Here is a 13,551-nt window from a genome sequence, read left to right as displayed (position 1 = left end):
CGGAGACTTCCCTTGTAACCTACCACATAAAGATCCACCCCAGGAAGTAGGTATTACGCCTTTTCAAGCGGCCCGAACCTGTAGAAAATTGCCTGTCGTCTCTCGTGCATCTCACATGAACCATTGAGTTACAGTCAACAACATCGTCCTACCCAAAAGCACCGCAAGGGTAACCCTGGGTGTGCGGTCGGACTCTAAACACTGACAATTGTTGATAATTCTTATGAACTATGATAATCAAATGGTGATTGCCAAGGTCGACAGTTCTAAGGACAATATGAAGTCATAAAGACACATCAAGAGACGATTAAAATCAGTTAGAAAAAATGAGAAACTCTAGAGTTATTATCGTGGATTATATACACACTAAGAAAATTTGGCTGATCTTTTCACTAAGAGGCTAACATGTAATGTGATAGGAGCAACATCAAGGAGATGGGTTTGAGACTAGTATAAGCTATTCACTAGTGGTTACCAACCTATGCGATCAAAGATCACATGAATTAGGATCTGGGAAGAACAAACTAGATGTTAGCATGAGAGTAACCTATTTAACTAACTCAAGATGAATGCAATACTCTCAATTCTTGTATGACAGGCTGGCAATAGTCTTAATGTATTATGTTGTCCTGAATGTTCTTGAAAGAATACACATATGTGAGCCTGACTGTTAGATAGTCACAGTTTATGAGATTTGAGTGATCTCTATTAACCTCATGAGGAGACCAGGGAGTACAACCTATATGCTCCAAACAACAAAGTAGCCTACTTGAGGTCAAGTATTAGTTTACCGTAAGTGAAACTTGTTTGCACAAAATTTGCAATTCAAGGTTTAGTCCGTTACTCAAGTTGTGAAGGAGCGTAGCTTTCTATTCTAGGTGGAAGTTCAACTTAAATGTCTCCATCGAAACACTAGTGTATTAAACATTAGTGGGTTGGAGAAAAGTCATGATGGGACTTTGAGATGTAGTGGGGTATCATTAGAATTATTAGGCCAAGCCCATTGTAATTTCTGAATAATTCTTAGGAAAAATCTTAAAGGCCCGTTAATGAAGAGTTGCATGGCAACAATTATAGGAGTGTGGCAACATTAGTCCCACATTGTTAGTTGAGGTGGAGGGAACCCAACTTAAATAGTTGAGTCATCTCCATGTTCTTACATGTGTTGGGTGAAAGATAGAATGAAGAACAAACGTGTGTGCTCGCCTCTCCTCGCCTCACTTGGCAGGGCCGGGCAGGGCAGGGCGCTGGCGCACAACATGTGCGTCAATGGTCTATCGAGTTTATGGTCCAAGCCTAGACTGTGGCTTCCTTTTGCAGTTTAGTTTTTGCCGCTTATTCTAGAATCGTTATTTGATAAGCTTTTGCCGCTTATTCTAGAATTGTTATTTGATAAGCTTATTTCGAAATCCTTATCAGATAAGGATTATCATGTGCGGATCAGAACAACAAATGCTTATATGGTATGATCGTTATTTGATGTAGATTAACATATTCTTATCTGTTATAGATTCTTTTGGAACCAAACGCGAATTTTTCTCCTATAAATGCTTACCTACGGGTGCTGCCATCAAATACAACCAACACATGTAGTCTCGCCTCTTCCTTCCTATTGCGCTGTCGTGTACTCTACTCCATCTCTATCGTTGGTGTGTACCTGTGAATAGGAGAGCTTGTTTCTAGAGCCGTCGTCCTCAACGATAGTACACCCGGAGAGGTTGAATAAGGATTTTAGGAAGCGCTCTATAACTGCTAGATCGCTTCCGCCTCGTCATTTTCAACCTCGTTGCCACGGCTCATCCGCCTACTCGTGACGTGGGCGTTTCACGTCGTCGTTAAGAACAAGACGGTGTTCAACGTCGACGTCTTCTCTACACCATCATCAAAGAACAAACATACATTGATATATTTTTTCTAACAGTTTTTCTAATTTCCCTAATTAGCCAGTTCCTATGTCGAGATCCAAACCTCTCTATTTAAAATTTTCAATTGAATAAATAGAATTTATAGGTTATTTAATCTGCAATACGTTGAGTTCAATTGTGAGGATATTGAGCAAGTTAGCAGAATAGGCGTCCAACGGCAGTGAGCCGGTGCTTAGTTCAAGAGATGAAAACCGTAAAAAATGGATGCTTATTCGGTTTGCCTTTTTTCTTTAATTGTAAATAAATAGGATATAGAATTGTAATGTAAATACATTAACATTGATCTTATAAAAATTTATAAAAGATAAACCTCAAATTTATTATATATCTTCTTAAATGATAGATATAAAGTTGGGATACAAATTCGGATGTCTTTTTACATTTTTTGTTCTAGTAAGCAAATAATGCATACAACAATTTATACAAAAAATATTCTTTTTTGTAATAATGTGCTCGACAATATAAGAAAAGGTCAGCATCAAATTTTATACATATTTATTTTATAATATTAAAATTGTTCTAACAATTCGGTTATCCACTTTCATCCTTATTAACTTGATATTTTTATGTTTTGCAAACGATGACAATTAACTATGTTCGTTTTGCATCTGCAACCCCACTTAATAAGATCCGGGTTCCTACTCGTCTCCATTGAATTTCTTGCAGCATTTAATTCTGGTTATTCCAAATATATATAGGGTGCGTTTGAGATCTAAAAATTAATTCAAATTAGTTATAGTTAACTAGATATAGTTGGCTAACAACTAGTTAAAAATATAGTTAAACAATTAGTTCCACCTATTAGCTTTGCTCTTTGGATGCAGTAGAACTAGCTAGTTTGTTAGCTACCTAGTAATTAACTCTAGTATCTAAATAAGCTCTTTAGTTTTATTTACGGTGATAAAATAGACTGTAGAAATAAAAATGAGAAAGAACTTTGCCGCCTACTTTTGTCTTTTTTAATCCTTAAACTGATGTGCGTGCGAACTAACGTACTAGGTCTTACAGGTTGCCACATGGTGACATGGGCGAATTCGACCAGCTTTGGTAACTACGGACATGCTGTCGAACACCAACCGTCTAAAACTTCCTTCTCTATATCAGTTCGATATTCAAAATTAAATAGTAAACCAAATAAAATCTTATTAAAGTATCACTGATAATAAAATAACTATAACAAAATAAATACTATTTATATAAAAAAATTAAATGCGACAAACAATCAAACAAGATGTCTAAGAGCTAAAAACATCATGTATTTTGAGACGTAGGGGTGTAAACACGATGTTTATTGAATAGGAAAAAGGAGAGTCACGATGATTGGTGGCATTACATGCATGCATGTCTGTGTTTCTCATATAGGTTCGTACTAGAACGTCTTCACATGATCCAATGCTCGTTTTCCATCTAGTTTGTTTGACAAGTGATGCTTAATATAATCTTCCACTTTCACAGTCCTGTACAAAAGCTTTTCTGTTGGAGTCACCGTAACCGGGGCAACCACCCCATCAAACTTTGGATTGTGGAATGCAGACACCGACAATCGTTCCTTGCGAGCATTAATCATGACCCTGTGCTCAATACTCTTGAATTTTCCGTTCGTCATAATCTGCAAGTGATGATAATTAAACTGGAATTAATTAATGAGGAAATATGGGGGGTCTATCTGCATCAGCTTAGATTTAATCTGACTACTGGCCAAGATGTGAGGAAAAAAAATATATTTGGAATCATCTAGCCATGCCCGTAATTTAGGTTATGCAATTATTGAACACCTAATTTAGTAGCATTGTTACTGCCGGACAGTCCGGTAGGGAAGGTCCAAGATTATATGAGTTTGGGCTAGTGTCTTGATTTCTCGGGAGATTATCTAGGTTTCTTGTGGGATTTTATTGGGCTTCGCCTAGAAAAAAAGGTCTAAAGCTCCCCTACAAATACAAAGGGATAAGACCCATTGAAAGACCATCAATCGAGCCAAAAATCAGTTATACTTTATGTTCTTTTTTATCCTTAGCTTAGATTTAGTTTTAGCTCTAGTTGTAGTTTCCCTATCCTTAATTTTCACCTCTTCAGCTCTACATCGACTTGGGACGCTTCAGGTGGCCTATCGAGTCCAAAGCAACACTAGAATTTCTCCTCCCCGACAAGGTCTCTCCTGTGAGACAGGATCTAGGTTCTTCCAAGAGCACTCTGCACCGTCATGGTATAGTCTGCCACCTCCACGTGGACAGTCCGTGAACCAGCAGAGAGGCTCTGAAGTCCTGCACGTCACGTGCGCCCTAGGGACCGTTAGTATTTGGCCTAGAAAGGCACCAACGCTAATCCTCAAAAGATAGTCAATAGATGTTAGTAAGATCATACATCCATAATTTTTTTATTTTAATACAAATACAGTTAGATTTTGCTTATCTGAAGCTACTTCCAATATGGTTGTTTAATTGTTTTATCTTTTGGCTTTCGACCAAATCACACTTGTGTTCATTGGCAGATACACACGAAGCATGAGTCGTTTGTAAGCTACTTACTCTATCCACATGAATTTATCTTTTTGTGTTTGTTCTAAGTTAATCATTATCAATTTTAACCCTATTATGGTAGATGTTTCATGAAATTTTATGGCATAAAAGTAAAATTATTAGATTCATTACGACTTATATACTTATTGTGTTTACCTCAATGCCACATAAATCTAGTGATGGCATTTAATTTGTTGACAAGTAAAAGTTTTGAATTGCATGTGTTATTACTTGACAGCTAAAAGTTGGTTTACCTCAAGGAGATCTCCAACATTCACCAATAATGCTTCAGGGTGTGGTTTCACTGGGACCCATGCACCATGCCTTCTTATTTGGAGGCCTTCCACTGAATTAACTTGCGAAAGGATTGTAAGAAAAGATGCATCTGAATGAGGCGAAAACCCCAAAACCTTTTCGGGCATCGACGTGCACGGAGGGTAGTAATTCATCCTTAGAACTTGCACGGCATATTTATCACTCATCAGTTCTGGGTCAATATTCAGAATTTTTCCTATGGCTGTTACAATGGAGTGAGCAACTTTCTCCAATTCAACAGAATAATCTTCAAGGGATTTCCTGACATCAAAAATAAAGAATTATATATATGTAACTATGTAGAACTTTTCTTTAAATCTTGTCTATATATATATATATACCACTATATAATCCATTAGTTTAATCTTTTCAAAATCCACCCAACCAAATTACCACTACACTCATAATCTTCACTAAATCCACTAAAAGAAACTGCACCTAGACTTAACACATCATCAAAACTAACGGTTCAGATCGTCGAATAATCACTCTGCCTTACTCACCCAAATCTAATTGACAGTGTTATTTAGATTATCTCTCACCCCTTTCCCTCGCCCACCGCCCGCAGTCGCCCCCTCCCTCCGCATCCCTTCTGCCCCCTCTCCTCACTCACGTAGTAGTTGCCACCGTCAACCCCTTCTATCGCGCCACGCCACCGTCGTCGACCTCTCCTCTACTCTCCCTAGCATCGTAGCGTGTTAACACGAGTTATACAGTAGTCATAGACTCATAGTCATATAAGGTAGTTAAAATAAATTAAGAAACGTCCATATCCGATGCTAACCTGAAAGTAAGAGGTTGAGTCGGCCAATGTTTCATGTCACGGGCCGGAGGAGGCTGACTGATGATGCAAAACATGTCTGCCCAGTCAAGCTTTTGATCGTTGGAAACAACGTATGCTTGACCATATCCTTGAAGGTCTCCTGGGGTTTGCGCGTAAGCATTCTTCACGTCCAGCGGCAGCTCAAAGAACTCCTGAATATCGCGCTTTATGTTCACCATAACCTCTTCTGGAACTCCATGACTCAATACCTGTGAGTGAGTTACGGCAAATGAAGTGAATTGCTATTTTTGACAACCAGCAGGATAAGCACAAATCTTACACGAAATTATTTTTCGTAAAGAAGCAAAAGCAGTTGTCATTCACACACAGCACTACTTATGTTCTCGAAAGCGCTTACCCGTCATTAATTTAAGGAAAACAGTTTTAGGTCCTAGAAGACTAGTACATCATAGGACCTCCTTTTGACGCGAACCAACAAGCATACATGAACACATCTACGATGGAGAAATCCACAAAACAAAACTAATTTGAGACAGTATTCAGAAAACCGCACTTGTTTTTAAGCAATTAAAAGAACAACGCTAATTTCATTAAATGAATTTATAAAACAATACTCCATTTATTTTTTTTCATTCTTTTATTTCTCACTTCACAAGTAAATTGACCAAATTGGCCCTTTCATTTCATAGCCTTATTTTTTATCTATTCTATCCAAAGCATAACATAAATGCATATAAATATATAAGATATATTTTTATATTGTTAAGCATAGTATTAAACATACAAATACAAGTAAACACAGATATTCTATAAAGGAAGAGGTATAAAATTAACCATTGAACTTCAAATCTATATTTTGAACGGAGGGAGTAGTTTTCAAAGAGCATACATTTTTTTAATAGAACGAGTGATTGCAGTTTTAGAAAAAACAACTACGCCAAAATAAAAAAGAAAGGAGCAATATGTTTTTATAAATCTAGTTACATTTAAAATTGATTGGCTCTTCAAGATACGGGATATACATACTTTTCTGCATAACAGGATTAGTTCAAACTACGTTTCTAACTTATAATGAATGGAGGCACCTACTTGAAAGAATCCCCACTCCTCGCAAGCATATCTGAGCTTGGCCGCCGCCTCCTCTTCCCAGTGCTGTGGGTTGAGTCTTCCAAGGTCAACCACCGGAAGCTCACCGGAGTGCTCGTAAAGGACTGCGTCCTTGTCGATGTCCGGCCTAATGTACCGCTCCAGTGCATCTGCCGTTAGCTCGCCGGCGTCGTAAGCAGCAAGATCCTGCACGTTCCTGACGGGGATCGTTGTAGCCACCTGTGATATTCTGCTCTCACTGGCCATCACCACCTCTAGCACCACTCTGCTTAATTAGCTTCTTTGCTCAGGCTGGCAGACTTAGGATGCTACGGGGACGGTAAGACAGGTATATATACAAAGGATTCCTTCATTGTAAGTATCGCGAAGCCAATCAGATGCATTTGTTCTTTTCATTACTATCACAAAGGTGCTTTGGTCTATGTGTTTGGACGACCGATCGATGCTTGAAAAACAATATATGGCCGGCGGCTAAGAGAAGTAATTTTTTTTTTTGGAAAAAAGTCTAAATTACTCTCCTCACCACTCCTCACCTATCGACAAATATCCACACGACACTTTAAACTATTTTTAATTTATTTTATCCCTCTACTTCTTTGAGTTAGTTCAATCTACTCTTTAACAAGATTTGTCTTTTTTGTTTATGCATGTACAAGTTGAAATTTAAGTTTATTTATATTTTCTGAGGTGACTGAGGACATCATAACTTACTAGTTAAGTGCACATGCATTGCGATAGCATATAAATTATTTGATAAAATGTTAGCGCACAACGATTACATAAAATAAAAATAATACATATTACTATCGATCTTAATACCAGACAAATTCTCCTAGTAACCGAAGACAATGTCTCATTGAGCTCAATATGCAGTCTACCATCTCACTTGAGCCATGTCTGCTACTTCTCGTACTTAACATTGAGCTAGACCTACCAGCTAACGGCAGTGGACTCCACTGATGTGCTTCTCGCATAACCCAGGTGATTCCCCTCAGAAACATTACTCCTAGCCAAGGAGCTCTCCATTCCTTCTCAGGATTGTTTCTTCGGCTACAAAGACAGATACCAACCCTGCACAGTCAGTAAAAATGATTTGTAATTTTCCTTCCTTTTCTTCATTTAAAATCCACAAGCCATATAAATTCTAGAAGCAGGGGAACCAAACAATGAGTAGGACAAAAAAAGTAGGACAATGCATTTATAAGGTATTCAGATAATTTATGCGAAAATAGGAACGAACAATGAGTACTAACAGAAAAAGAATTTATAAGTTAATGACTCCGCGTTTAAGCATAATGTGTTAGTTATGTACCAAAGAATGGCAAGAGAAAGGCAACGCATAGAGTACGCAGCATAACAATGAAGACTATCCATCAAAAAACCCGTTGGGTACTCCGAGCCAATGGTTTTATCACCAAAGAATATCTGCAAGTGGTTAATGATGAGGACATCAACCCCAACAAAGGAATGGCTACTCCAACTGTAATACCCACTTTGTAAGAAAAATCTAAGAGGAGAAATTATATGCCTTTGCATATATGAGTGTCATTCCTATTTATCATTTCATGTGGACACCTCACTTACACCAATAAATAATCAACAAAAGACACTCAACTAAATTATGCATCATGCTGGGATTTTCTTTTGTGTGCATTTGGTGACAATATAAAAAAATAGTGTGACAAGAAATATATTAAAGTCCAAAAAGGGAATTTAAGATCTAAAGGAAATTCAATGATTTAGGAAAAGAAAAGAATGAAACAATAATATGTGAGTGAAATGAGTAATAAATATATATATATATATAATAAAATATATTATTTTTATAATGGGATTTGAATATGTAAATTTTACCCAAAGGTTAAACTCCTAAAAGGATTCAAAATCCAAATTTGGAAATTGAAAACAAAAATGAAAAAAAAACAGAAAATAAAAGAAAAAGAGGAAGAGAACTCACCTGGGCTGTGGAACTCATTTCAGCCCACCAGTAGAAGAACACCGCGCGGCCCAGCTCTTTCGCGCCCACTCGCGCGTGCTGCTTACAAATGGGCCCCGCGCATCATCCGCTGCTTCGCACCCGCGTTGAACCGGTCTCTCAATGCGTTCGCGGACCCACGGGATAGTCACTCAATGGCGCGACTCCGTCTTCCTCGCGTGACGGCCACCTCCGAGCATGCCGCGCGCCTCCCGTAGGCTTCGGGATTCCGTTGAGGTTCGCTCTGACCTGGGGATAAGAACCCCCCCTGGACGCCGTGCGGGTCCTCCTACCTTGTTTCCCTGCACAGAAACGCACCGCCGCCACCGCGATTTCACATTCGGAGCAGGGGTCTGAGACTCGGGCGAAGAGCCAAGTGCTCGCCGGTTGTGATAAGCAGGGTTTGGAGTAGGCTTCTGACAACCACGGATCCAAATGTGCGAACTGCGGTGTGCTGGGCATCGGGTGGTGCGGCCAGTTCCTCGCCGAAGCCCTCTGCAAGCCGCCATTGCTGCCGACCTCGCGTATCGGAAATTTCCCCGCAACCACAGCCACTATTCGACCCGTGGAGCTTCGGTTGGACCTGCGGTTGGTGTTTCCGGGCACACTGCGCAGGATTGACGGCCGGTGACGAGTGAATTTGTCTCCGGAGTCGAAGCACCGCCGTGTCCGCGCGCTGCCGTGGCCAGGGAGTTCGGCGCTCCGATTCAAGGTAACGACACTGCCCTTGCATTCGCTTACTCCCTAGGATCGAGTAGGTAACCTCGGGTTTGATTAGGGGGGCGGCGAGTCACCTGCTAGCGCCGGTGGTCGATCGCCGGCGAGATTAGCGCCGCCGCGTGTTCCTGCCAGGGGAGAAACTTTGGGTGCTTCGCGTCGGCCATTGGATTTCGCGGGTGCGGCCCAGATTAGATGCTAAGTTACCGTTTCGCCGTATGGAATCGTGTTCGTCGATCAGCGTGTCAACGGCATAGATCGGATCTACGATTAATAAAATCTGCACCGTCGAAAGCTGATCCGATGCGCGGTATTGCATACCGGTTCGGAGAAAGCCCGATTTAATCCAGGCCATCCGGATCTAATCCCACGATCAGATCGGATTGATGCCCCTTTGCCCTGTCGTTTTTACACAAGATACCTTCTGAAACTAGAAAATGAACCCGACGTCCTAAGCAACTGTGCTCTGTGTCTGTGGTATGTTACCCCGAGGCCCCTGCCTTTCGCTGTAATAGTGCGCCCAATCCAGAGACCCAGGAAATTCAATAATTAAATATAGAAATTGACTTTAATGTATAAATAATTGCTAGAGACTTGCTAAATTCATGTTAAGTCCAAATTGATCCATTCCACTTTCTAAAATTTTGTAATATTATTTTCTATCACTTAGAATCTCTGTTTTGTCATAAAAATAGTAAGAAAATTTATTTCTCATTTAATCCTATTTCAAGTATATAAAACCTTTGGAAATTTATATCTTAAAATTTATAACTCCAAAAATTATGATTCCTGTTCCTAGAATTATATTTTAATGTGTAGATTATTATCATGTATTTTTTTTACATGTTTAGTGTGATGTTAATTTTCTCTATATACTATGTATGTTTGTATGGCGAGTAGAAGAGCATGTGACCGAGGATCCTGGTGACCAGCAGATAGAAGTAGCTGAGCAGGAGCTCATTGAAGGCAAGTTGTGCCCTTGACCACTTTTTATACCCAATAATGTTCTTTAATGTTACTTATTCATGCATAGGTTTAATTTTGATGGGACCCAATAGGTCATTCTAGTATGTTTATCCATGTTGCCTTGTTTACCCCTGAATCACATGGGTAGTTTTGCTATTGCTTTACATGGTTTTGGGATAATATTTCATTATATCCATGTTCCAATTTATTTTGTTATTCTATTTATGTTCATGTCAAGATCATTAATGTTAATTAGAACATGGAGCTTAACTTGAGAAACACGTGCCACCACAAGGGTTTAATGGGACGCCCTTGGCTGACTAATTAGGAAAGCTAGTGGAAGACTACCTTACCCGAAAGGGGCAAGGGCAGTAGGGGGGTTGCATGCAAGGAGGTTCTCGGGTTGATTTTGCTGTGATGGCGGTCAGACGGGGGATTCTTGCAAGTGCGCTTCCCATAAACTGTAGCGGGTTGTTGGAAGCTAGTGGAACTTTGTAAAGGCCTCGTAGTGTTGCCCTGCCTCGCTTCCTTGGTAGAGGTGTATGGGAGTCGCGACCCCTTGGCAGATGGGTAACATGACTTGTGGGTACAGGGTACAACCTCTGCAGAGTGAAACTGGTATACTAGCCGTGCTCGTGGTCATGAGCAGCTCAGGACTCTCTGATGATTAATTTATGGAACTTAAATTTAATTTGCCATTTGCATTGCATGGGATTATTATTAATTTTGTTCTATTACTTTTATTAAGGTTTGGTATTTACTTACATTTAGTAACTGCTAATAAAATTTTGACCAACTAATTAAAAGCAATGCTCAGCTTTAACCTCTGTTGATTAGCCTTACACATCACATGAGCTCCCACCTTTGGTGAGTTCATGCCCACTAGTTCCCCACGACTTGTTGAGCTATGATCATGTGTGAGCTCACCATTGCTGTCACACCCCCCCCCCCCCCACAGGAGAAGAACAGGTGGTTTAGGAGGAGCCACAAAGCGAGGAGTTTGATTTGATCTAGGTGACGTTTCCCCAGTTGACTTTTTGCGCCAAGGATGATCCTTAGTTCGTTTTATATTTATCTTTTATTTTGTAATTAGACTTCCGCTTTGTAATAATTAACTCTGATGATATTGTGACATTTATCTCTATACACTCTGTTATTGTATATGTTGTCTTCTTTGCGCATGTATGAGATGCACCCGGCTTTGTTCCTTAAAGCCCGGGTGTGACACCAACTGAACCAGCACAGGCGCCACCAGGACCACTCACTCGAGCTCGTGCACGTGAATTAAACTTTGTGGTGATTCTGAAGAATGAAGGACCAGAAGTTTCCTAAAGTGCATGCGCCATCTATGCTGATGATGAATCTGCCCAGAATAAAGTCTAGGTGCTACGCCACCTATCTATCTTTTAGTTTGGAAAGAAATAATCAAGAAGGTGTTGCGCCACCTAAATAAGGAATGAGGATCAAGGAGATGGCATGGCTGATTGGGTGCCTATTTCCTACCTTGTGGGTAGGAGATTGATTGGCTGATTGGTGTAACACCCCGTCCAATCCCTGGACCGGCGGTACTTACTCCTGGCAGCTCTCTAGAATCATATATCGTCCCCACAGACCAACACGAGCCCTTTGTGCGCACTTTGTCATCACTCATGCGCACCCGAGAAAACTTCTCGGACGGTCACCCATCCCAAATTGCTCCAAGCCAAGCACGCTTAACTTGGAGGTTCTTTCGAGATAGGCTTCCGAAAAAGAAGATGCACCTTACTGGTATGGATACTCTATTAATTATATTAAGCCTTGGGCTAGGACATCACCATCCCAAGGGCCAGGATATCACAATCCACCCCCCTTAGAAGACCGACGTCCTCGTCGGTCAACCCCAATCCAGGAACCTCCCCTCTTAGCCACGTCTGTGTGTCAAGTGTCGTCATATGACATGCCATGTGACCACTCTGGGCCCACATGCGCTATATACCCGAACCCCCTAGCCCACACACACCCGTGAAACCTCGAGGGTCAGCTTTGATACCACTTGTAACATCCCGTCCAATCCCTAGACCTGCGGTACTTACTCCTGGCAGCTCTCTAGGATCATATATCGTCCCCACAGACCAACACGAGTCTTTTGTGCGCACTTTGTCCTCACTCATGCACACCTGAGAAAACTTCCCGGTCGGTCACCCATCCCAAATTGCTCCAAGCCAAGCACGCTTAACTTGGAGGTTCTTTTGAGACAGGCTTCCGAAAAAGAAGATGCACCTTATTGGTATGGATACTCTATTAATTATATTAAGCCTTGGGCCAGGACATCACCATCCCAGGGGCCAAGATATCACAATTGGACACCTAATTTTTTGCCTTGTGGGGAGGCTGGGCACCCACCTCATCCTCTCTATTTAGTCAGGGGTTGCGCCACCTCCTAGAATTGGGTTTTCTTTGATAGTTTTAGCCATCGTGCAAACTTCTTGTACTGCAGTTGTGCTTAACTGCCACCTGTGGACAGCTTAGTGAACCCCAACTCGTGAGTGATTGATATTCAGTTTTACCTACATCTTGTTCTTGTCTATTTCTTTGATTGCTCGTAGGAATAGAACTTCGTGTTCAGGTTGATTTTGCCACCAGCAAGGTCAATAACCATTTGGAGTTGGTTCTGTGATTGCTAAGGCGACATGACCAGTTCGTTCGTAGTTGGATAGCGAGAGTCACCTCCACCACCAAATCGAAATTATCCACCTCACCGAAAGATCGGGCACTCCAGTTCTATCAAGTTGTATCATATTTTCAGGTTGCTCGGTGAGTTTTATCCCTTTATTTCGAGAGTGTTCGTTGTTCCAACTTCCACCAGAAAAAGCTACAAAAAAATTTAGGCTAGAACCTTGTCCAAGAACCATTTGGCATTGCATTTTCTTTCAGTAATATTGTATCGTTGAATTTGTGTGCATTTGCGTCAAGTGTTGTTGGTTGCCTCGTAGTTCCGTTATCACCGTCGTTTATTTCGTTCATACATCCCACGTCTGTCGTTCACCACCATTCTTTTTCGTTCATACGCTTCACGTCTTTTTTCCTCCCTACTTGTTTAGTTGGCATGTTGTCAGCCTTGTTGATTGGAACGTTTTGGGACGTCGGATCTGGTTATCAAAAAAGGAAGGAAAGAAACAACAAAGGACAACAAAAAACAAGGTACAAAAAATATAAAAAGAAGAAGAAAGAAAGAAAGTGAAAGAAGGCAACAAGAAATTAGCGTGT

The 13,551-nt window shown here is 40.7% G+C and overlaps 1 protein-coding gene across 1 annotated transcript; it reads right to left on the bottom strand.

Moving 5' to 3' along the window:
• Positions 1-3,294: 3,294 nt before the first annotated feature.
• LOC103652111 (S-norcoclaurine synthase 1) lies at positions 3,295-6,893 on the bottom strand. Its single transcript, XM_020550828.1, has 4 exons — positions 6,630-6,893; positions 5,541-5,788; positions 4,696-5,017; positions 3,295-3,534 (listed from the first exon to the last, which is right to left on the bottom strand). The coding sequence occupies exons 1-4, from the start codon at positions 6,891-6,893 to the stop codon at positions 3,295-3,297; spliced, it is 1,074 nt and encodes a 357-aa protein (XP_020406417.1).
• Between the last annotated feature and the right edge of the window lie 6,658 nt (positions 6,894-13,551).

This window comes from Zea mays, chromosome 3 (genome assembly GCF_902167145.1).
Source record: "Zea mays cultivar B73 chromosome 3, Zm-B73-REFERENCE-NAM-5.0, whole genome shotgun sequence".
Taxonomy (NCBI): Eukaryota; Viridiplantae; Streptophyta; class Magnoliopsida; order Poales; family Poaceae; genus Zea; species Zea mays.
This window is presented reverse-complemented; position numbering and strand designations above follow the sequence as displayed.

Bases quoted from the DNA above. Each gene is read 5' to 3' on its own strand.
- LOC103652111 (XM_020550828.1), bottom strand. From the start codon at position 6,893: ATGGCCAGTGAGAGCAGAATATCACAGGTGGCTACAACGATCCCCGTC. The intron at 5,018-5,540 runs GTTAGCATCGGA...TTTTGATGTCAG, and splicing joins ACTCAACCTCTTACTTTCAG to GAAATCCCTTGAAGATTATT. The intron at 3,535-4,695 runs GTAAACCAACTT...CATCACTTGCAG, and splicing joins ATGTTGGAGATCTCCTTGAG to ATTATGACGAACGGAAAATT.